Source organism: Hypanus sabinus, chromosome 16 (assembly GCF_030144855.1).
Source record: "Hypanus sabinus isolate sHypSab1 chromosome 16, sHypSab1.hap1, whole genome shotgun sequence".
Classification (NCBI taxonomy): domain Eukaryota; kingdom Metazoa; phylum Chordata; class Chondrichthyes; order Myliobatiformes; family Dasyatidae; genus Hypanus; species Hypanus sabinus.
The window spans coordinates 86,754,591-86,780,955 of record NC_082721.1 but is presented as its reverse complement, the minus strand read 5'-3'; the positions used below and the strand labels follow the sequence as shown (position 1 = coordinate 86,780,955).

General features: G+C 42.6%; 1 protein-coding gene across 1 annotated transcript in view; it reads right to left on the bottom strand.

The window, feature by feature from the left end:
• The window catches only part of LOC132406552 (disabled homolog 2-interacting protein-like), a 124,016-nt gene extending 105,559 nt beyond the window's left edge, over nucleotides 1–18,457 (bottom strand). The window contains exon 1 of the mRNA XM_059992372.1: nucleotides 17,816–18,457. Coding sequence (XP_059848355.1) covers nucleotides 17,816–18,323 — 508 coding nt within the window. The 5' untranslated portion in view covers nucleotides 18,324–18,457. The remainder of the gene's footprint in view (nucleotides 1–17,815) is intronic.
• Between the last annotated feature and the right edge of the window lie 7,908 nt (nucleotides 18,458–26,365).

Below are 26,365 nucleotides of genomic sequence, written 5' to 3'. Positions count from 1 at the left end.
ATTATTTAGAGATGTAACACAGTAAAAGGACCTTCTGATCCAATAAGCCCACCCATGCAATTGTACACATTCGATCAATTAACCTCCTTATCCATATGACTTTGGAATGTGAGCAGAAACCAGGGCACCCAGAGGAAACCTACATAGTCACAGGGAGAAGACACTAACTCCTTGATGACTTTGGCGGTAAATGAACCCAGGTCATTGGAGCTATAAAGCAATGCATTTTGAATGAACTTTGAACCATTACACTATTGTACAGCCAATATTTTGGCCTACCACTCATTCTCAAATGATACAATGCTGTATAAAAGTATATACATATACACAGCTAGGGTGCCTAAGACTTTTGCTAAGTACTGTATTAATTTTGTGTATACCACTGTACACAAAAAAAACAAATTTCATGACAACATAGTACAAGATCCAAAGTTCCCTAGTAGGTGGTTCACTAATGTAAAATTCTAGGAAACCATTTTGAATTCCACTCTATGAACTCATCCTCATGACTGCCTTTCTTAAACTGATTTAGATTTGGTCATCGAATGATGAAAGGAGAAACTTCCTGTCATTTGTCAATTTGAATACCTTTCCTCTGAGGGATGTGTATCATTTACTGTTGAGTCTATTCGAGGCTGAGACTTCCAAAATATGAATTTCAGAATCTGGTTTATTATCACTGAGTGTATTCTGAGGAATGTGTTGTTTCAAAGCAATGAGAGAAAATGGGGATCAGTCAAGAATGTGGATGATGTCTCTTGTTGGTCTGCTTTTGAACCTAGTCCAGTCCCTATTTATGGAATAACCTGGCTACACTAGTAACTTGGAAACCAGACCAAATTATCCCAGGGCATTCCAACTCCATGTGCTGGTTGACAATTCAGTTCCAGTTAATTCAGGATCAAAACACCATGCAGCAATAACAATGTCAATGAACTCACCAGATTATTATATAATGCCCTTGGAGGGAGGAAATCCGCTGCCTTTATCCATCTTGATCTAAATGTAACTTCTTACCGACTATGTTGTGGTTGACTCTGAACTAACATCTCCATTGGGTCTGCATGTTATCACATCTTTCCAGCTGAAGCAGATCCCTTTGCAAGCCATGATAGCCTTCCCCTCTGTCCACTACATCTCTAATCTTGGTGTCATCCAGATAACTACATTCTCATCCAGATCAATGATAAGATGTCAGACAACAAAGGACCCAGCACTGATCTCTGTGGCACAGCACTAGTCCTGGACTAGTCCTAGTCCAGTCAGAGAGGCAACCATCTACTACCTGTCTGGCTTCTCCCACAAAGTCAAAGTCTAAGCTTACTTCATCCTGAATACCAGGCAACTGAAAATTCTTGACCAGCCTCCCATGTGGGACATTGACAAATGCATTACTAAGGTCCATGTAGACAACATCCACTGATTTGCCTTCATCCACATTCCTGGTAACTTCCTTGAAAAAGGTGAAATGGTGTGATAGAATGAACATGGAGAGGATGTTTCCTATGGTGGGAGAATCTAAGACCAGAAGATACAGCCTCACAATAGAGGGCTGTCCTTTTAGAATGGAGATGAATTTCTTTAGCCAGAAAGTGCTGAATCTGTGGAATTCTTTGCCACAGGGAGCTGTGGAGGCCAAGTCTTTATGTATATTTAAGGCAGAGATTGATAGATTCCTGATTGGCCAGGGCATGATGGGATACGGGAGAAGGCGGGAGCTTGGGCCTGAGAGGAAAATTGGATCAGCCACAATGAAACGGCAAACTGACTCATTGAGCCAAATGGCCTAATTCTGCTCCCATGTCTTATGGTCTAATGTTTCATTCACTGGCATAGAGCCTCTTTTAAACAGTGGAACAACATTGGCTTTCCTCCAATCCTCAGCTGCCTCTCCTGTCAGTAAGGATGATTTAGATATCTCTGCTAGTGCCCCAGCAGTTTCAGCACTTGCCTCCCTTAGGGTCAGAAGGAACACCCTGTCAGGCCCTGGAATTCACTTCAGGGTAGCAAAAACCTCCTCCTCTTAAATCCGTATTCAGATGCCACTTTGACCCACTTCTATAGACTCTGTCTCCGTCTCCCAGGTAAATACAGATGCAAAGAATGCATTGAAGATTTCCTCCATCTGCTTTGGCTCCACACGTGGATTACCATTCTGGTCTTCCAGAGGACCAATTTTGTCCCTTGTAATCCTTTTTCTCTTAACATATCCACAGAATCCCTTAGAATTCTCCTTCACTTTGTCTGCTAGAGCAACTTCATGTCTTCTTTCAGCCCTCCTGATTTCTTTCTTAAGTGTTCTTTTCCATTTCTTTACTCCATATGCCCCTAATTTGTTCCTACTCGCCTATACTTGCGATATACCTCCCTTTTTATCTTAACCAAGGCTTAAATATTACTTGAAGACCAAGGTTCCCTACACTTGTTATCCTTACCTTTTACTCTGACAGGCACATACAAGCTTTTTACTCTCAAATTTTCATCTTTAAAGGCTTCCCACTTTCCAAGTACACATTTGCTAGAAAACAGCCTGTCCCAATTAACACTTAACATCAAAATTGGCCTTTCTCAATTTAGAATCTCAACTTGTGGACCATACCTACCTTTTCGCTTATTTACTTTGTAACTCATAGCATTGTGGTCTATCCCACCTAGTTCTTTTACGGTATGGGATTCCCAGACGCAATGTGGAAAATTAAAACCACCTTCTGAAACAGCCTTATGTTTCCTGCAACAAACTACAATCTCTTTTCAAATTGATTCCTCTAAATCCCTCGGACTGTTGGATATATCCTTTATATATCCTTTATATAGCCTTTAATATATCCCCATTAATGTTGTCATACCTTTCTTATATCTCAGTTCCACCCATAAAGCCTCACTGGTCGAGTTCTCCAGTTTGGCCTGACAGAGCACTGCCATGGCTTTTTCCCTGTCTAGTAACGTCACCCCTTCTCCTTTAATCTCTCCTGCTCTGTCACGTCTGAAACAACGGACTCCAGACCTGCCGTTCCTGCAACTGAGACTCACCAGCGGCTACAATGTCATAATTCTAGGTATCGATCCATGCCCTCAGCTCATTGTCCTTTCCTACGATATTTTTTTGCATTGAAATATATGCAGCTCAGGACACTAGTCACACCATGCTCAACCTTTTGATTCCTGCCTTTGTCTGATGTTTTACCGACATTCACTTCCACAACCATTAGCTGTTCTGGCACTCTGGTTCCCATCCCTCTACAACTCTCATTTAAACCCCACTGTGCGGTATTAACAAACCTTCCCGCTGGGATACAAGTCCCCCTCCAGTTCCATTAAGGTAAAGATGGTAAAGATTTGCTTCATTTGTCACATGCACATCAAAACATCAGAATGTACAGTGAAGTGCATTATTTTGCATCAACAACCAGCACCTTCCGAGGGTTGCACTGAAGTAGCCTGCAGTTACTGCCATGCTTCCACACAACGTAGCTTAGCCACTAACCCCAACCACTGGCCTTTGTAATATGGGAAGAAACTGGAGTATACAAGGAAACCCAGAAAAATCAGAAGGAGAAGCATGGAAAGACGATGTTAGACCCAGTGACTTCTGGTTTCTCCATGAAACTGCTTAGTCTTCTCTTATGTCTTTCCTTTTTTTTGACGGTGGTTGGGGTTTTCTCGGAGTCCGTGACCTACAGTTCTTTGCAAGCTGTGAGTTTTTGGCCTGGCTGTGCAGCCTAGTGCTTTTCTTTCTCTGCGAGTGGTCTAGAAGATGTGTATCCTCGGGTGGGGGGGCCCCTGGATGACCCTGGTCCTCGCCGATTTCGCTGACGAAAGCTTCGTGGGAGACGGAAACATCAAGACAGCAGGTGGTGCATTTGCTAATCACTGGCTGCTGTCAGAATAATGTCCCTGCACCCAAGCAATCCCCCTCTCTCTCTCTCTCTTCCAAGCGGGGGCTTGGAAGACTGATGTGGAAGATTGTAACATCAGAACAGTGAGTTGCTGATCTCCACTCTCATTGTTGCAGGAGTGTTCTGTCTGAGATATCAAAGTGCTGGGTAATGTACTGTAGTTTTGATGGGGCTTTTGCAGTTGCTTGCATGCTGGGATTCAAGGGGGGGAGTGTGTTCAAGTGGGGGGAGTGGAAGGGTGGGGGGAAGGGGGTTTCAGGGCTTCGATGGTCTATCGTTCATTCTATGGGGTCTCTTGTTTCATGGATGTCTGTGAAGAGTACAAATTTCTGATTGTATACACTGAACATTCTCTCTTATTAAAGGAACCCAAATCTAAATCTAAATCTTACCCACGCAGTCACATGAAGAGTGTACAACTTTCTGACAGACAGTGGCAGGAATCGAACCCCAAACACTGATCACTAGAGCAGCAAATTGATTGCACAAACCACGACACTACTGTGCCACTCTAAAGAGAGATTACTTGGGCCCAGGAAATTACTTTTATGTCATACTATGCATGAGTGATGTCAGATCACTTATACATCTGATACACACAATGGTGTAAAAGAAAATGCCGGAAATACTCAACAGGCCAGAACAGTATCTGGGGACAGAGACAGACTTTGAGACTCTCTATCAGAAGAGATCAGACATTATCAATTTTTTAAAATGTTTCACACACTCTATGTTGGCTGGTTATAGCTCACCTCTGAGTCAGAAGGTTGTGGTTCAAATCACATTCCAGAGCTCTGAAAATGTAATCTAGTCTGAGGCTGCACCTTGCGCCATTGAGAGAGAGTGTCAACAGGATGAGAGATCTCATAAGACCATAGGAGCAGAATTAGGTCATTCAGCCCATCAAGTCTTCTCCACTATTCCATCTTGGCTGATTTGTTAATACCCTCAACCTCATTCTCCTGCCTTCTCCCCATAACCTTTCATGCCCTGACTAATCAGGAACCTTCTTCCACTTTTAAACATACCCAATGACTTGACCTCAACAGGTGTCTGTGGCAATGAATTCCACAGATTCACCACTCTCTGTCTAAAGAAATTCTTCCTCATCTCCATCTCTCAATTCTAAGGTTATGCCCTCCAGTCCTAGACTCACCCACTATAGGAAATACTCTTCCTACATCCACTTTATCCAAGCAGTTCGATATTTGAGTACTCAATGAGAGACTGCCCCCATCCCCATTCTTCTAAACTCCAGTAAGTACAGGCCCAGTTAAGTCATTTCCAGAATCATTTTCATAAATGTCCTCTGGACCCTCTCCAATGGAAGCAAATCTTTTCTTAGCTAAGGGGCTCAAAACTGCTCACAGTACTGCAACTGTGATCTGACCAATGCCTTATAAAGCCTTAGCCATACTTTTTATTTTCTAGTCGTCTCAGAACAAATATTAGCATTGCATTTGCCTTCCTCACCACCAACTCAACCTGCAAAGTGAATCCTGCACGATGTCCCTTTTTACCCTCGAATTTTGAATTTTCTCCCCATTTAGAAAATAGTCTATGCCTTTACTCCTTCTGCCAAAATGCATGGCCATATACATCTCTACGCTAAATTCAATCTGCCACCTCTTTGCCCATTTTTCCAATCTAAGTCCTTCTGCTGACTTCCTCATCGCTACCTGGCTCTCCACCTATCCTCATACTTGGCCACAAATCCATCAATTCTGTCTCCAAATTATCGATACATAATATGAAAAAAAAATTATCCTAATGACAGCCCCAGCAGAACACCACTAGTCACCGGCAGCCAACCAGAAATGGCCTCCTTTGTTCTCATTCTTTGCCTCCTCCCAGTCAGACAATCCTCTCTCCATGCTAGTATCTTTCTTGTACAACCATTTTAACCTTGTTAAAAAGCCTCGTGTGTAGCACCTTGTCACATGCCGCTTAATGGTATGCTGACCATGAAACAATCAAAGATCTATCACCACAAATTGAAAATTGAATGTAATTATGAAAATTCAGCAGAATACTCACAGAAATTTAAGAAAAGGCACAGCGTTAAATATTTAAAGATCTGTGTTAATAAAGTGTCTGCTGATTATGAAGCAGCAGAGAAATTCATTGATGAAAAGCCAAGATCATCGCTGATGAAAATCTAACACCAGAACAAGTCTATGATGCTGGTTGTTTTTATACCTTACATAAAACCTAAAAACAAGTAAATTTCAAACACAAGTGTACTGTAACCTTTTATTCAAAACATGACATCGTATGTGGAGACTGAATCCTGTCACTGTTCTCCACAGCTGATTCAGGTACTCTCCCAATGAGGCTGTGCTGCTTTGGTTACACTGCACACACCGTATTCATGGGATGTAATAATTTTGTACTGTTAAGTACATATTTGTGATCAACAAATGTAAGACATAGACTGCGTACCTGGAGTCAGAAATGACAGTGATCCCAAAACACTTCTGGCCCCAAACATTTTGGACCCGAACGAGGAGACTTTGAGATGGATATTCAACTTTGTTAAATGAGCATTCAAGCACTATTGTGTTTGGTACTGTGTTTCCAGAATTTAGCTCCATCAGTTTTAATGGAACTGAATTTTCAAAGTACAGCTCGGAATGCCAGGATACTTTGTATGCAAAGTGAGAATGAATTTCAAGTCAAGTTAAGTTGTTTATTGACATTTAATGATATATGTGTATATAATGTCTAATAACCATATACTGTACAGTGTATAGAAACGAGACAACGTTTCTCCAAATCAGCATGTAAAACACAATAGTACACACAACACACAGAACATATGAAGTTAAGGATAAAACCTACAGATGATTCATGCATAAATAACTAACTAAAGAGCATAAACTTAAAAATGTAAGGTAAGGAACAGATTAACCAGTGACATTTCGAAGGCCTTCTCATTGCATTTGTTGTCAGGATGTGGGCAATCCTAAAAAGGCCAGCATTTAATACTTATCTCTAACTACCAGCAAGGTAGTAGAGAAAACATGCCAGCATTTTGAACCACTGCAGTCCCTCTGGTAAAGGTATTCCCACCGTGCTGCTGGGAATGAAGCTTCATGACATAGATCCATCAACTGTGAACACTTTTCCAAGACAGACAGCGTGCCATTAAGAGGGGAGCCTGCAGGTGGTAGTGTGCCCATGTTCCCAATCCCCTTGTTCTTGCTGGTGGTAGAGGTCACAGTCAAAGTAGCCTGTAACTACAGTGCACTTTATAGATGGTACACACTGGACGAAGGGACATCCCTCCCCACCATAGGCAGCATTCACTGGAAGTTCTGCTTCAAGAAGGCAACATCCATCACCAAAGATTGCCATTATCAGGCCAATGCCATTGTCTTGCAGCTACCATCAGGCAGGTGGTATAAAATCAGAATCAGGATCAGGTTTAATATCACCGGCAAATGTCATGAAATTTGTTGAAATTGCGGCAGTGGTACATCACAATACATGATAATAGAGAAGAAAAAAATTATGAATTACAGTAACCATATATATTACAGTTAAATTAAATAAACTATAGAAATAAAAAGGTTGTGAGGTAGTCTTCATGGACTCAATGTCCTTTCAGAAATCGGATGGCAGAGGGGAAGGAGCAGTTCCTGAATCGCAGAGTATGTGTCTTCAGGCTCCTGTACCTCCTTCCTGATGGTAGCTTTGAGAACAGGGCATGTATTGGGTGATGGGGGTCCTCGACGATGGACGCCACCTTTTTGAGACATCGCTTCTTGAAAAGCCTGCAGTCTCGCATGGCTAGATCAAGAACAGTTTCTTCCGTATACGCATTCGATTCTTGGACCAACTGGTGAAGCTCTAATAAACTTGATGAGAGTTTTAGAGTCAACGTTTATAGTGGTTGATGGCTGTTATGTCCCGAATTATACTGTGCTTCTTTAAAGTTGTCAGAGTTCCACTCATTCAGGCAAATGGAACAAAAATGGTACAATGATTATTCAGGTGGACATTCTCCCATCAGGCAGGCAATACAAAAGCATGAAAGCACATACCATCAAGCTCAAGGACAGCTTGTAATCAGACTATTAAATGGTTCCTTGGTGTGATCAGATGGACCCTTGACGTCATAATCTACATCACTGTGACCTTTCACCTTACTGCCTCCCTGCTCTGTACCTTCTCTGTACTTTTATTTTTCACTCTTTGTTTCACCTATTATGACCTCAATGCACTATTGTCCTGAATTGATCTGTAAAGACAGTATGCAGGACAAAATTTTCACTGTACCTTGGTGCCTCTGATAATAATAAACCAATTTTCCAATTAATCTGGACATAATATGTGAACGTTTTAACATAACAGGCAAGAGGACAGATTGGTTGAGACTTATCACCTGCCAACTGACTGTAAATCTGATGGAAAGTCATTGCCCTGAAAACTGCTTCTCTCTTCATAGACGCTGCCTGCCTCCAGCACTTTTTTCTGTCTTTATCTGGGGTTCTCAGAAGTTACTTTAACTGCCCTGTAACATGGATGGCAGATCGCAAGCTGCCACATTTCTGATTTGGTGAGCTGATTCTAATTTGATCTCTATTTGCCTTGCACAGAAAGCTTAACCTGCTTGAAGACAGACTGACAATGAAATCTCTTCAACAGGAAGTTTGTGGGGAAGCTGTTCGATTTGCAAGCAGGATATGTTGCCCTAACGTCGTTTGAGAACCCCTGAGGTAATACTTTTTGCTGATTTTTGGACTTTCTTTTCTCTTTATTGGTTCCTTTTATTTTCCCACTGCACTTCTTTCTTGTAAATATTTCAAAACCTGTAGCACCCCTCCTCATCATGCCCTCTATTCCATTCCACCTTTGTTTTTACCTAACACTGTCTGTCATCTGCAGAACCTCGACAGGCCAATGATAACAATGTGAACTTGTTTTCACAGCCGTCCACAAACACTAGTGTTGAAAACCAAAATTCAACAAGCCTGCAGCTGCTGGAAATCCAAACGAGGAACATCCAACACTCAGCCAGTCAGACAACTTCTTTTAATTTTATTTTTATTTGGAGACACAGTATGGAATGGACCCTTCCATCCCAATGAGACACTCATCCCAGTAATCCATCTATTTAACTCTAGCCTAATCACAGGACAATTTACAATGACCATTTGACCTACCACTTGATATGTCTTTGGACTGTGGGAGGAAACTGGAGCACCTGGAGGAAACCCATGTGGTCACGGTGAGAATGTAAAAACTCCTTACAGATGGCACCAGAACTAAACTCTGAACTCCGAAGCCCCAAGCTGTAGTATTGTTGTGTTAACCGCAATACTACTGTGGCATGGTGGAAGACAATGGTACCTTGGGTCTCTGACAGTGGCAGACAACTCAAGTGCCATTGTAACATAGTGGCTAGCATGGTGCTAATACAGCTACCACAGAGTTCTGTTCTGATGTCATCTGTAAGGAGTTTGTATGTCTTCCCCATGAACACGAGTTTACTCCAGTTTCTTCCCACAGTTCAAAGATGTACCAGTTAATAAGTTAGTCATTGTAAATTGTCCTGTGATAGGCTAGGGTTGAATGGGTGGGTGCTGGATGGTGAGGCTCTTAGGGCTGGAAGGGCCTATGCCTGCGAGGTATCGCTAAATAAATAAATAAATAATAGTTAATATTTCCAATTCACGGATATTTCATCATTACTAGGAAAATAAGAAAACGGATTAGTTTTACGTTGCAAGGTGAATGGTGTTACTGGAGTCAGGTGACAGCTTACTGGTAGTTCAAGAGGCAAGAAATTTGACTAAAAACATTGTTGATAACATTTTTTTCCTGAGGTAAATTGTGGCAAATGATCACCGCAAACAGTGAAGAGGTGAGTGAAGGCAAAACTGTTTCAAGGAATGAGCCATGCTGTACATTGCAAAGTTGGAGTGTAATGTGTTTGTGACGGTGTCGAAGATGGAGTTGGAGTGAGTGATTCGGAGAGGAGTCGAGGTGGAGGAGTATCGGTGCCCAGTAACCTAAGCCAGGAGTGAAATTGGATCAATGCTGAGTCAATTTGGAAAGTTTGGGAACGGCTTCAACCTGGACAGTGAGGTCTAGGCATTGCTGCAGCAGGGCCTAGGTCCCAGGGTGAGGCATGATCTGGTGATTAGACGATTTGAATGCTGGCCCAGATAGACTGGAAAGGCAGGAACTCAGGACTGGGAGAAAGGGCCGAGAAGATGCTGCTCCCTCTTCCACAGTGTTCAATCCTCTCTCCGCGGTGCTGAGGCTTGGATCTGGCTGCTAAGTGCTTTGTGGCAATTTGCCCCACTGTATGATGAACTGAGACCGGGGCTATGGGCCTACTCCAGCTGCTCTGGGATTCGTGTCTATGGACTCAATTTTGCTCAGAATGCTGTTGATCACTTTTATCGTTTGTATAATTTGTGTTTTTATCTCTCTCATTGAGTCCTGAAGAAGGGTCTCGGCCTAAAACATCATCTGTTTACTCATTTCCACAGATGCTGCCTGACCTGCTCAGCCCCTCCAGCACTTTGTGTGTGTTGCATCTGCAGATTTTCTCATGTTTGCGATCTTACAGATAGCGCCAGAATTGAACTCCAAACTATAGGAGCCCTGAGCTCTAATCGAGGCATGCTAGCCATTTCACTAAAGTGCTTTGGGGCAATGCAAAAGTTGGGGTGGCACAATAGTATAGCTGCCTCACAAATCCAGAAAACAAGGTCCAATCCTGAGGTGAATTCTTGGTGAAATTTCCATCTGACCACAGGCACGTGGGTTAGTTGGCAAGTCAGGCATTGTAATTTATCTCTGGTATGTTGGTGCATGGGAGAAACTCTACAGAGTTGTTGGAAACGTGGAGAGAATAAGATGAGCTTGTCGTAAGTGGGTGCTGGATGATCCATTTGCTGAAGTGCCTGGTTCCACACTCTTTTCCTCTATACCGTGCACTGCAGAAATGCTTATCCTCCTGTAAGTGACAGGGCTTTTGAGGGGGCATTAGCTTCAGCAGTGGGGTTTTCAGCCCCTTGTGTTTCAATCATTCAAAGCCAATTCAATCCTGACCTGCCTGTCTTCAAAGTTCAAAATAAATTTATTACCAAAGTACATATCTTGTGTGTCACAACGTTCAACCCCGAGAGTCACTTTCATGCCGCCATTCACAGTAGGTACAAAGAAGTTCAATGGAATCAATAAAAAACTGAACACAAAGGCAATCACTGGGCAGCAGACAACTAATTGTGCTAACATACGAAAATGAATATATAGCTAAGTACATACACACTGAGAACATGAGTGTAAACTCCTTGAGAGTGAATCCATCGGTTGTGGAATCAGTTCATCGTTGGGATGAATGAAGTTATCCACGCTGGTTCAGAGCAGATTAGTGGTCTTTACCAAATAAAATCTATTGACTCCAGCCATGAAAACTGCATTTAGGCAGCGTGGTAACATAGTGCAAAGTGCAACACTTCACAGGGCTAGCAATCGATTGGAAGGTCGGAGTTCAATTCGCACCTCTGTCTGGAAGGGATTTGCACGTTCTTTTCGTGATGATGTGGGCCCCCTTCAGGTGCTCAGTTTCCTCCCAGATTCCAAAGACATATAGTTAGGGTGAATAAGTTATTGGCATGTCATGCTGGTGCTGGAAGAGTGGGGACACTTGCGGGCTGCCCCCAGCACACTGTGTTGGCCATTGACATAAAACAATGCATTTCAGTGTATTTTTCAATGTTTTAATGTACATGTGACAAATCAAGCTAATCTTGCTTTATTGTTACCCCAGCAGCCAGAGATTTTCGGGTGTGAAAGCATGGATTGAAAATCTTCAAATTGATGGAAAGTTAAAAGAGATCTTCTCTGTTGTCTTCTCCCCATGTTTAGAATCTCAATCTCTCTCTCTCTCTCTCTCTCTCTCTCTCTCTCTCTCTCTCTCTCTCTCTCTCTCTCTCTCTCTTAAATTCTTTTAATAAATTTTGCATCCTATTGTTATCATTAACATAGAAACATAGAGAATAGGTGCAGGAGTAGGCCATTCGGCCCTTTGAGCCTGCACTGCCATTCAGTATGATCATGGCTGATCATCCAACTCAGAACCCTGTACCTGCTTTCTCTCCATACCCCCGATCCCTTTAGCCACAAGGGTCATATCTAACTTAAGACTTTAAGACATAGGAGCAGAATTAGACCATTTAGCCCAGCGTGTTTGCTCCGCCATTTCATCATGGCTGATCCAGTTTTCCTCTCAGCCCCAGTATCCTGCCTTCTCCTCCTATCCCTTCATCCCCTGACCAATCAAGAATCTATCAACCTCTGCCTTAAATATACATAAAAACTTAGCCTCCACTGCACTCTGTTTGGCTAAAGAAATTCCTCCTCATCTCTGTTCTAAAGGGACACCCCTCAATTCTGAGGCTGAGGTCTTAGACTCTGCCACCATAAGGAACATCCTCTTTACGTCCACTCTATCAAGGCTTTTCTCCATTCGATAGGTTTCAATTAAGACACCCCTTATTCTTCTAAACTCCAGTGAATACAGGCCCAGAGCTTGTCGCTTTTCAATCCTGGAACCCTCTCCAACTTCAGCACATCCTTCCTAAGATGTCTCACAATATTCCAAGAGAGGCCTCACTAGTGTTTATAAAGACTCAACATTATATCCTTTCCTTTATATTCTAGTCCTTTTGAAATGCTGCTAACATTGCATTTGGGTTCCTCATCACAGACTAAACCTGCAAATTAACCTCTAGGGAATCCTGCAGAGGGATCCCCAAGGCCCTTTACTTCTCAATTTTTTTATATTTTCTCTCTATTTAGAAAATAGTCAACCCTTTCATCTCTTCTACCATCAGCATACACTTCCTGACACTACATTCCATTTGCCACTTCTTTGCCCATTCTTCTAATCTGGCTCAGTCCTTCTGTAGCCTCTCTACTTCCTCAACTCAAACTAGAGTTAAGATTGGATCAGCCATGATCTTGTTGAATGGCGGAGCAGACTTGAGGGGCCGATTGGCCTACTCCTGCTCCTATCTCTTATGTTCTTATGTTATGTAGAACTACCTGCACCATCACCTATGCTCATATCGTCTGCTAACTGCGCAACAAAGCCATCAATACCATCAATAGAACCATCGTCATATAACGTAAATAGAACCAACCCCAACACAGACCCCTGTGGAGCACCACTAGTCACCGGCAAACAACCAGAAAAGGCTCCCTTCATTCCCACTCTTTGCCTCCTGCCAATTGGCCATTGCTTTATCCATGCTAGAATCTTTCATGTAATACCATGAGCTCATAGCTTGTAAAGCAGCCTCATGTGGGGTACCTTTTCAAAGGCCTTCTGAAAATCCAGGTACACAACATCAACCAATTTTTCCTTTGTCTATCCTGCTGAATTCCAACAGATTTGTCTGGTAAGATTTTCCCTTGATGTAACCATGCTGACTGCCCTATTTTATCCCGTGCCTCCAGCTACCCTGAGACCTCGTCCTTAACAATCAACTCCAACACCATCCAGCCACGGAGGTCAGATTAACTGACCTATACTTACTTTCCTCTGCCAGTCTCCCTTCTTGAAAGTGACATTTGCAATTTTTCAGTCTTCTGGAACCTTTCTAGAATCTAGAGATTCCTAAAATTTTTTGATTCTCCCAATTCTATTGTATCTTCTTTTATATGGAAAAACAAACATTCTCGACTAAATAACGTTCATCTTCAAAATTCTAAGAAGAATGGAGGTTTAGCTTTACCAAATTTTAGGTTTTATTATTGGACAGTCAATATATGAAATCTTACATTTTGGACATATTATAATAACCATGAGGACTGTCCAATATCAATTTCTTTAGAAGCTAACTCTGTTAATAAATTTTCTATTATTTCTCTTCTCAGATCCTCACTCCCTTTATCTTTTAGTAAACTAACTGAAAATTTGGAAGTTAAACATACTTTGAGGATCTGGGTACAATTTAGGAAATTCCTTGGTCTAGTCCCATTTGCTTTAACTATTTTTTTATACCTTTGATGATCGATTCAGTTTTCAAAGAATGGGATAGATTGGGTATTAAATGCTTCCAGGATTTGTTTGTTGGAGGAAGTCTTCTTTCGTTTGAGCAAATGTCAGCTAAATATAGTTTACCCAAAACTCACTTTTTTCGTTATTTACAAATTAGAGACTTTCTGTGTTCTCAACTATATGCATTTCCTGTAAGTTCCGATAAGGACTTAATAGATGTAACTTTTAATTTGAAACCTTTTTATAATGGTTCAATATCCAATATTTATGGTATGTTGCTAGGAATGAGAAACGCTCCTATAGACAAATTAAAAATCTTTGGGAACAAGATTTACAGACTTCAATTTCTGAGGAAATTTGGAATGAAATTTTTAAATTGGTTAACACTTCATCGTTATGTGCCCGTCACTCCCTTTTGACAATTTAAAGTGGTTCATAAGGTTCACATGTCTAAAGATAAGCTAGCTTGTTTTTATTCGGATATATCTCCTTTCTGTGATAGATGTAATAATGGAGAAGCTTCATTAATTCACATGGTTTGGACATGTCCGAGCCTTGAAAGATACTGGAAGGAAGTATTCCAAGCTTTCTCAGTACTTTTCAAGGTAAATTTTAAGCCTAACCCTTTGACTGCATTATTTGGTATTGTTGGAGGAAAAGACTTTATTTTGGAGACTCCTGATTTGCATATTTTGGCTTTTACTTTTCTTATAGCTAGGAGGGCGCTCTTGCTTAAATGGAAGGATGCTGTTCTGCCTACTCATGCTCAATGGTTATGGGATGTTATGTCATGCTTGAATTTAGAGAAGAGCTGATCTTCAGTTTTTGAATCTAGCCAAGACTTTTATACATTGTAGGGACCATTTTTGAGTTATTTTCAAAACCTTTGATTTGTTGTAAAAGTACAGATGGTGGCTAATAATATATTATTATATGATAAGGGTTTTTTTTCCCCCTTTTTTCTTGCTTTTCCTAACAGCTCTGACTTTGGTAGTGGGTTTAGATTTTTTTTCTGTATAACAAAATGATTATGTTTCAATATTACGATTTAATTTAATTTTTATGAATACAGGGTTTAGTGATTGTAACTGTATTTTTAATACAATGTATTTGGTTCTTTTTTTTCTTTTGACTTATAATATATATATTGTTGTACTCTGTATGCAGAAACTAATAAAAATATTGAAAGAGAGATTCTTAAAAGGTTCTCACTAATGCCTGCATAATCTTTTCAGCCACCTCTTACACAATCATGGGGTATTTGTTGCACTAGTTGCTTTCCCCAATGTTTATTTGTATCATTAAACGTCAAAAGCAGTCTTGCAGCATTTTTTTTCAAATTCTGTCACAGGATGTGGTTATTATAAGCAAAGTTACATTAACTTCTCCTCTCTGCAGTCCCTTTGGGAAAATGGTGGTGAACTGTTACCATCCTTATGGTGAGGAAACTCCGGCATGCTTTGGAGAACCTGTTGCTCTGTTACCTGACCACTGTAAATCGCCTCAGGTGTAGGTGTATGGAATTTGGAGTGAATGGGGGAAACAGATTGTTCTGTGGGCAGTCATGGACTTGTTGGGCCAAGTGGTCTCTTTCTACATTGTAAGGAGGTAGGGAAGTGTGAACTCAGAGCTACTGATGGTGGAGAACTGGTATTATATCTCCAGACTAGCATAATGTGAGACTCGGAAGGGAACACGTAGATGGCGGCGGTCCATACACCTACTGCCCTTGTCCTTGTCTTTCCAGGTTGTGGAGGTCTTCAGGAGGTGGTATTGGTAATTCCTGCCCAGTGTTTTGAAAAATGGCACACACTGCAGTCACAAAACACCAATGGTGAAGGAAATGAACATTTAGGGTTGGCAAGGGGGAGCCTACCAACCATCTGGCTATGCAGATGGTGTCATAATTCTTGAATCAGAATCAGAATCAGGTTTAATATCACTGGCATATGTCACCATAGGTCATTCCTTGCCAGATCCACACTGGGATTCCTCCTTCCCTACAGCAACACTGTCGAATCAATATAGGATAGAATTACTCCCTGCTGATAATGCCTCACTTTTAGGTCCTTCCTTGTCAACCCACAGGCCTCATAGCCCCAGGTTGCTGTCACCTAACCAGCAGCTTTAATGTACCTCAGAATAAATCTGCAAGAACATACTGAGCTGGAGAGAGTGATGGTTTCCGCCCAGTACAGCAACACCTCCCTACCATTGGTAGTATCTACAAGAGGCACTACATCAAAGATCCCCACCATCCAGGCCTGCTATCTTCTCACAGCTACCATCTGGCAGGAGGGACAGCAGCCTGAGATCCCACACCAACAGGTTCAAGAACAGCTGCAGTTCTTTCTCTTCAACCATTTGCTTCTTGAACCAAACAGCACAGCCCTAATCACCATCTCTATGATCACTTTGATCACTTCACATTAAAACGCCCATTGTGCTCTGCTTCTGTTCAGGTTGTATTTTGATGCATAGTTTTTCTCGTGAATGCTGCTTTTGCAATGCTATGTGTCTGTGATGTTGCTGAAGTAAGTTTTTCATGGCACCTGTGTAGACGTGGAATTGTGCAGATGGAAGTAAATCCTCTCCTCTCATCTACTCTTCTGTACTATCGGATCTTGTTGGTTCCTCGAGAAGAACTGTAGTCAGTCGGTTGACATGGTTCAAACTTCGGTCTCAGTGCAGACAAGATTAAAGAGATGATTCTGTTCTTTCAGAAGGTGCAGGCTGACCACTCTTCACTCCACATAAATGGGTCCTCCGTAGAGTTAGGAGCACCACACTCCTGGGCGTGCACACAATGAACAACCTCCTCTTTGGTCATGGAATCGCAGCAGCACCTTTGCTTTCTGAGGAGTCTGCAGTGAGTGAGGGCCCCCCCCATTCTAACCACTTTTTGCAGGAGCCTCATTGAGAGAGTCCTGACCAGCTGCTACAGGAATTGCAAGGCGTTGGGCCGCAAGTTCCTATGAAGGATTGCAAAGACTGCTGAGAGGATTACCTGGGTCTCTCATCCACCCGTCAGAGATATTTATCTGGAGAGCTGTGTATGCAGGGATCTTAGCATTGTCAATGATCCCTGCCATCCGTCCAACAGTCTCTTTGACCCCCTACCATCAGGCAGGACATACCATAGCATTAGGACAAGAACTGTTAGGATGAGAGGCAGCTTCTTTTCCCAGGCTGTGAGACACTAAACTCCCTGCCATCGCTTACATCTTATACTTTGTACACTGTACACTTTGGTTTCTTTTGGCAGTCTACATATTGAATGACAACAAACTGAATTTGAACTTGAATTTGATCATCAGCAAAAGATCCCTTTGCACTAGGACTCCATCAAAGTCCACGTTCAAAACTCAGTCCTTCAACCAACATCACTGAAAGCAAACCGATGATCAGGCTGTTTTCATGATGTTGTCTGTAGGAGCTTGCTGTCCACAGATTGATAACTTGGCCTCCAATATTGCAACAGTGACAACACCTCCAAGGTCATTGTCTGAGGAAATGCGTTATCTTAATGTGACTATTTCACACCTCAGTGTTATCAGAGTTTTCAGCAAGACTACAGACTCTCTGATTTCCTGGAGTTTTTTCTGGTTTTGTACCTGGTGACTGACACAAGTGAGAAACAGACAAAAGATAACAGACAGAACAGAACAAAAACTGGTCACTTCCGTGTAAACTCATTCTAACTCCATTGGACCCTGTATTCTGCAAACGTACTGGATTTCCTGATTAACCACAGTGACTTCGGAGTTTACTCCACTTCACCTGTACCTCAACCAAAGTTATAGTGGGCATAATTTGCTCCCCACGGCCAAGGATTTTAAATCCACCAACCAAATCACATCTCTTTTGACATCAACACAAAGCTTCCAAGACGTACCTTGAGAGGGTGGTTCCTGCACTGGTTCCTGCAGGGAACGTTTCCTGGATAGCCGGTTGGAAACTGAAGTCAAGAAATTCCGGATCCTCTCTGCGGAATCTGACTTCACCTTGCGCAGGTTCCGGCCTGGACCTCTTGTCAACTTAGATGGCTCTGTCTGCTTGCACTGCTGGTTAGATCTTTTGGAGAGAGGGTCCTTCTTGCTTCCTGTATTCACAGCATCATCCTGGGATATTTGGTCTTGCTCTGTACTTCCTGTCTCCTCGGGGCTTGGTGATATCTCTCCAGGACTCTCATGCAATGGAGGCACTGCACCTTGGGCATTCTCCTTGAGGGTCCCATCAACTGCCCCCTCCTTCTCCATAGCTGCCTGCTCCTCGTCCTCCTTGCACCTCTTGGCATTCTGTTTGGGGCCTGTAAACCACTTATAGGCCTTTAGAAGTGCCTGCTTCTCTCCTGGTTGCTTGTCAGTCAGGTCTGAAGCTGCAGCCGGTGAATTTTCCTCCATTTCTATGTACCGGACAAGCAGAGAGTTCTGCTAATCCTCTGCTCAAAGGAGCACTTGACACTCCGTACTGGTCCTCTGACCGAAACCACTGCAGCAACGTGCGCCTGACTTCTTTTAGTGTGTGTGCTTGTGTGTGTGTGCGTGTGTGTGTGTGTGTGTGCGTGCGGGTGATTTTTTTTTAGGTGTTATTATAGTACATCTGTCAGAGAGGAAGAAGAGGAGGCACTACAGCACAAAGGACGCCAATCACACGCAATGTGCTAATGTCAACTGTAAACCACAAGGTCAGATGAAAAGAAGATTAAAAGGACTGTTTTCTTTTAAAACTAAATGTCACATCCTATCCCAAAGGTATGCACTGAAATCTCTTCAAGAAAGAGGCACAGTTTGAGGCCTTTTATGTTAGGCTTTTGCACTGAGCCAACATTCCATCCACAGAGTTTTCTGATCTGATGCTGTTCTGTGGTAAGGTATTTTGACAACCCTCCCCACGATGTCTCTTGGAACAGTGAATCGCCTCCATTACACGCTCTCTTTCCACCTGTAATTAGGGCCTAGACACTGCTGAAAGCCTGAGCAATGAATCCTGCAGGTTTTAGATTAAAGACTTGACTGTTCCATATCTCCTTCCACAGCTTTCGATATCAAAACCTCATCCAGTTCTTCTGAAATTGTTCTATCGTTTGTTTTTCCACACTTTAGTTTGGCATCATCTACAACTTCTGTACTAACACATACTCCCTCTACTGCTCGAAGGCCAGTATATAACTCCCATCAGGGTCTTTTTATTTGTGCAGTTTCTTAACTCTACCCACAGGAACACTGCATCTTCTGATCCTAAGTCACTTCTTTCTGATTATTTGATTTCAATTTTACCAAAAAGCCCTCTTGCCTACCTGTCTGTCCTTTCGACACGATGTGTATCCTTGGATATTAAGCTCACAGCTGTGATCTCCTTTCAACCACGACTCAGTGCTGCCCGCATTCGCCATGTTCTAATTGTGCTAAACGATCTACTGTATTATTTTGTATACTACATGCTACTGCACCATGTTATCTGGCGCTATGTACCAAGGATACTGCTGCAAGTTTGTGTGGCTATTCAGTGGCCACTTTATTAGGTACGCTTCAACGCCTGGTTCTTAATGAAAATATCTAATCAGCCAATCATGTGGCAGCAGCTCAATGCATTAAAGCATGTAGACACAGGCAAGAGGTTCGGTTGTTGTTTAGACTAAACATCAGAATGGAGAAGAAGTATGATCTAAGTGACTTTGACCTTGGAATGATTGTTGGTGCCAGGCAGGGTGGTTTGAGTATTTCTGAAACTGCTGATTTCCTGGTATTTCCATGCACAACGGTACCTAGAGTTTGTAGAGAATGGTGTGAAAAACAAACAGAAACATCCAGAGAGTGGAACAAAACTACCTTATTAATGACAGGTCAGAGGAGAATGGGAAGACCTGTTCAAGCTGACAGGAAGGTGACTGTAACTCAAGTAACCACACATTACAACAGTGGTGTGCAGAAGAGCATATCTATTAATGTGCAGCACTTCGAACCTTGAAGCAGATGGGCTACAGAGGCAGAAGACCATGAACATACACCCAGTGGCCAGTTTATTAGGTACAGGAGGTACTGAATAAAGTGGCCGCTGAGCACATGTTCCTGCATATATGACGATGAATTTGATTTTATTGAGGCCATGGAATTTTTTCCACCGAGCGGGAAGATACTACGAAAATCTTGGTAAGAATAAGGTAATGGGGATATTGGATTCAGTGAAAACTGCAAAGAGGAGAGAAGGCTAATATTGAGAGTATGGATTGCATACACTAAGTTTGCAGAGTTTTCGAACACCGTGGTGCAGTTAGTAGAGCTGTTGCCTGACCTGGTGCAACCCTGCTCTGTAACGCTGGCTGCTTGGATTTTGCACGCTCCCTCGTGACCACGTGGTTTCCCCTGTGTGCTCTGGTTTCTCCCCAAATCCTGAAGTCATTCCGGTTGGCAGATTCATCGGCAGCCAGAAATTCCCCTGGTGTATAGTCTGGCAGAATCAGAGGGAACCGATGGCAATGAGGGGAGAACAGGTTCAATGAAAATTACCAAGAAATGAAGTTCTCTGTGAAATGGCACAGACAAAAACCCAAAACATCCTCCTTTAGTGTTATAAGGAAAAAAATAAGCTCACATCTTGGAGGAAGGAAATGAATTAAGTAGCTAAATTTGCAGATGATACTAAAATAGATGAGAAAGCAAATTGTGAGCACGATAGGAATGATTCACAGAGAGATCTTGCGTGATACAGCTAAGAAACAGGCTCTTCAGCCAACCACTAAGCAGCCATTTACACACTCCCATTTTTTGTCTTGCATCCCCACAAGTTCCCCTAGGTTCTTCCATGCACCTGCATACCGGCAGCAATTTACAGCGATTAACTGGCTTTCATGCAGCTCTTCAGGAAGTTTGAGGAACCAGCGTGCCCTGGGTCACTGGAACAACTTGCAAATTCTGCATAGACAGCACTGGATAGGCGATTGATGAAGTGAGGGGGACGAGTGTAAGGCCAAGGGTTGGAGAAGATAGTATATGATAGGAGAGGAGAATGGACCGTAGGAGAAAGGATTGGAGAAGGTGACCGAGGGGGAAATAATAGGCAGATGAGAAGAGGTAAAAGGTCAGAGTGGGGAATAGAGGAAGGGGGGAGGGAAATTAGAAATAAGTATTCGTGCCTTCAGTTGGAATATAAGGAGTTGCTCTTCCAGCCTAAGGGTGACCTCACCTTTGCACAAGAGGAGGCATTGGCCAACATGTCGGAACAGGAAAGGGAATCAGAATTAAAATGTTTGGAAAAATAGGCCCCAAAGAGTCCTTCCAGGTGAGGTGACACTTCACCTGTAAGCCTGTTCGGGTGATCTCCTGTATCTGGTGCTCTGTGTGTTCATTGCTGTATGTCAGTGAGACTGACGCAGACTGGGAGACCGTTCTGCCAAGCACCTGCACTCCGTCATGCCAGGAAAAGCGGGATCCCCTGGTAGGCACCCATTTCAGTTCTACTTCCCATTCCCATTCCGACATGTCCGTCCAGGGCCTTCACTACTGCCGCAATGAGGCCGCACTCAAGTTGGAGGATCAACATCTTATATTCTGTCTGGGTAGCCTCCAAACTGTTGCATGAACATTGATTTCTCAAACTTCTGATGATAGTCCCCTCTCACCCTGCCGTTACCATTTTCCTCTCTCACCTCATCTCCTTACCTGCCCATCACTTCATCCCCCTTCCCTTTCTTCCATGGCTTTCTGTCCTTTCCTTTCAGATTCCCCTTCTCCAGCCTTTTATCTCTTTCACCAATCAGCTGCCCAGCTCTTTACTTCACCCCTCCCCCCCTTCCCGGTTTCACACGTCACCTACCGCCTTGTCCTTCCTCCCCTCCCCCCCACCTTCTTGCTCTAACTCCTCATCTTTGTTTTCCAACCCTGATGAAGAGACTCAGTCTAAACCATCAACCATATTCTTTTCCACAGACGCTGCCTGGCCTGCCGAGTCCCTCCACCATTTTGTGGCTGGTGCTTAGATTTCCAATGACTGCAGATTTTCTTGCTTTTGGAAAGATATGAAGTTGTCCACTTTGAAAGAACAACAGGAAAGAGTACAAATGAATCCAGTGTCAGAAACATAGAAACCTACAGCACAATACAGGCCCTATGGCCCACAAAGCTGTGCCGAACATGTCCCTACCTTAGAACTACCTAGGATAACCTTAGCCCTCTATTTTTCCAAGCTCCATGTACCTATAAGTAATTTTTACCCTAATATTACCATATACCACCTTAAGAATCATTTTCTTGTAGGAAAATAAAGAAATACAAGAGAATTTATGAAAAACTAAACAGTGAATAAACAAAGAGTGACAAACTACCACCCCAACTCTTCTTCTGAGCAGACGTGGAATTCATGTGATCCACTCCAATCTTAATCAAATGCCATACAAATCTCCATACACAATATCAAACCCCCTTCGCCTTGGACGATCCTCAATTTTAGAGTAAATTAAGCATTTTTAATCTAATATCAGATGAACCTTTAGATCCCAAGAATCCAATTCCCACTGGGTTGGGAGATATTACTTTTTCTTTGTTCATTAAACACAGGAAGCTCACACACAAGTGCAGCAGGTAATAGGAAAGGCTCATGGACTGTTACTCTAATTATAAAGGAGTGAAGTCTTGCTGCAAGCACCTGTGAGATGACATTATCTGTGAACAGCCTTAGTTGCCATAATCTAAAGAAAAGTTTCATTTCATTGGAGACAGCTCAGAGAGAGTTCACGGAGATGTTTCTGAATATAGATGGATGGTACCGTGAGGAAAGTTAATTAAGTTGCGTCTTTATCACTGGAAGAAAGGGAGGTGATCTTTTTGAAGCATATTACGCACTAGACAGGGTGAATACTGGAAGTATTTTTCCACTCATGGGAGAATCTATAACTGGAAAGCATGGTGACATTTAAAAGCAAGATAAGGAAGAATTCTTCTTTACAAGCCTTTGGTAGAGGACTGAAGTGGGCCGTGTCCTGGAGTCACAATGAATTTTTGATTAGCAGAGAAATAAAGGGCAGGAAAGTGGACAAAGAATGCCAGATCAGGCGAGACGGGTTGAATAACATCCTCACATTCCTATTTCCTTATAGCTTGGTCATGGATTTTGAGGGCAGCATTTCACAATTGGCAAGAGTGTGAAAAAATATATGACCCTTTCCCTGTCTGTTTCTCTAACTGAGAGAGAAACTTAGATGCAATTTCAATCCAACAACCTTTGGGTGTCTATGTTTAGGATGCAGAGACTATGGAAGGAGAGCAGAAGAGGTTCACCAGGATGCTTTTTGGATGAGAGGGTACAAGCTATAAGGTTAGACAAACTTGGATTGCTTTCACAAGAGCACTAGAGGCCGAGGGGGAACCTGAAAGAGGGTTACAAGATTATGAGATTGACAGTCAGAATCTTTTCTCCAGGGTAGAAACGTCAAACACCATGTTCGTGAGTGAGGCTAGTGAGGGAAAATTTTCAAGGTGACAAGAGGGGCAAAGCTTTTTGCGCAGAGACTGGTTGATGCCTGGATTCAGTTACTGAGGTAGTAGTACTTTTAAGGCTGGTGAGGGGGGAAGTTTCAAGGTGATGTGAGGGAGGTATTTTACGCAGAGACTGGTGGGTGACCGGAATGGATTACCGGGGCAGAAGTGGAAGCAGGCGGTTTCGGGGAGTTCTAGAGGCACATGAATATGAAGGGATAGAGAGATACAGATGACAAACAGGAGGAGGATGTTTAGTATAAATTGGCATCAAGATCAACGTAGCATCATGGGCCAAATGACCTGACTAATGCTGTAATGTTCTATGTTCTGCATTTTAGATTGTCCGAACGAGGGAAACAAAATGTGGTTAAAATTGTTAATGAAATAAATCTAAAAACCTCAAATAAATTAACTTCCACCTTAGTTGATTTACTTCCTAACAAACATTGAATACAATTGCAATGTAGCTTCCCTGTCTCAAAACATATAAATGTATCTACTCCAGCTCAACACTTGCAAGGTGCTTTGTCCGGTGAAAAGTTTTCATCAGTCTGCAGACATCATATTTTCATACAAGGTCTTTCACTTCTGCTTTCAGGCTGCTTCAAGTCATCAATTCACAGGCTCCCGAGCAGCTGTTCTCTCTCTCTCTCCACACTTCTCTCAGTCCCATTTGATACACTGCATGGTTGCCAAGGACTCTCACACAGTTCCCTTCGAGGCCAACAAACTCTGCTTTGTACCTTATCCATTCTTAGGATTCTTCATTCTCTGCTCGTCTTTGCCCCGCGATACTGTCGCCATGTGTTTGTACATTGCTGCCACTTGTAAACTCTCTTCAAACTTTCTTGATACTTCCTAGGGATTATATTATTTTTTTCAGTACCTCCTGCATCTAATAAAGTGGCCACTGGGTGTATGCTCATGGTCTTCTGCTGCTGTAGCCCATCCACTTCAAAGTTTGATATGTTGTGCATTCAGAGAAACTCTTCTGCACACCACTGTTGTAACGTGTGGCTTCCTGTCTGAACCAGTCTGGCTGCTCTCATCTGACCTCTCTCATTAACAAGGCACTTTCGCCCACAAAACTGCCGCTCACAGGATGTTTTTTGTATATTCACACCATTCTCTGCAAATTCTAGAGACTGTTGTGCATGTAAATCCCAGAACAGCAGTTTCTGAGATACTCAAGCCAGCCCATCTGGCACCAAAAAAATCATCCAAGGTCAAAGTCACTTAGATCGCACTTCTCCTCCATTATGATGTTTGGCCTGAACTACAACTGGATCTTTTGACCATATCTGCACATTTTTATGCATTGACCTGCTGCCCCATGATTGGATAATTAAATATTACATTAACGAGCAGGTGTACCGGCATGCCTACTAAAGCGGCCACTGAGGATATTGTACCCTGACAAACCAGAGCTCTACACCTCTCCCTCCCACTTTAGATCATCAATTGTCTATGGTGGATGTTGGCCTCTTCTGCTCTTTCACATGGTCCACTTCCTTTCTGGTTGGTTTCAATGTTGTGACTTTGATCTCTGCTCAGAATGCCTCAGAGGAACTGCAAGCTGACTGTGAACTGGTGTACTCATCAGAGCTTTCCTCTCTGCTCCCTCCACAGTGAAAGGACAAATAAATCAGGATCTTGTACTTGGACTATTCCTTCCAGCTGGGCATGCAGCTCCTCTGGCCACACGATAGTATACTTAAAAAATTGCCTGCGACAACAGAGATTTGCTGCCTGATCTGAAGAACAGAAAGATTAACTGTTTCTCTCTCCAGAGATGCCACTTGACCAAATGGATGTTTCCAGAATCTGCAGTTCTTTGTATTTTCTGTCTTTTGCTTTAATTTCATATCCTCCTTCAGTTCAGTATGGTAGGCCTGACTTTCAGCAGTTCCCTACAGGATCTGACATGCTCGGCATTAGGAGACAATGGAATTCAGAGAAGATGCTCAAACACAGGAGTACCAGGAGAGCCAAACGGGGAAGGATAGGCTGCAGGAGAAGCTTCCATGAGTTCAGAAATTTTACCAAAACATGGTCTAGTTCTTTCAACAGAGACATACACCTGGAACTCCACTGTAAGCACATTACGATCTCTGAAATTGCAATCTGCAGTAGCTTTGTCCTGTACTGGTCCACACACAATGGACCAGAGGAACTCAGGGACTCTATCAGTGTCTGTCCCGATTCAGGGTTTCCACCCAAAATGTCGGCACTTCCTTTCCCTCCACAGCGCTGTTCAAACCGCCATGTTCCTCCGACGGATTATTTCTTGCTCCAGATCCCAGCATCTCGAGTAATGATCAATATCTCCTTGTTTTTTAATATAAATTTTATTCATAATAATAGAAATCTTTACAAAAATAAACTGCAATGCCCGGCCATTCTTTCATTCTTCCCCCCACCCCTACCTTCTTATTCTGGATCCTTCCCCTTGCTGCCCAGTCCTGATGAAGGGTCTCAGGGAAAGATGAGGAATCACACATCAGTTCTCATCGAGGGATCAGAAGTGGAAAGGGTCAGCAATTTCAACATCTCTGAGGATGGATCCTGGCCCAACATATCGCTGCAGATACAAAGGAGACACAACAGAGGCTATATTTCATTAGGAGCTTGAGGAGATTTGGTATATCACCACAGACACTTGCAAATTCCTACAGGTGTACAGTGGAGAGTATTCTAATCAACTGCAGCACCATCTGGTTTGGGGTGGGAGTGTAGGGCACAGGATCAAAATAAGCCGCAGAGAATTGTAAACTTAGTCAGCTTCATTATTGACACCAGTCTCCATAGATCCCATGAATGCTACCCCACTACCTTTTATATTTTTATTTTTGTACTACTTACATAATTTAACTATTTGATATATATATATATATGTACTTACTGTAATTGACAGATTTTTCTCTCTATTATTATGTTTTGCAATGTTCTGTTACCGCAAAGTCAACAAA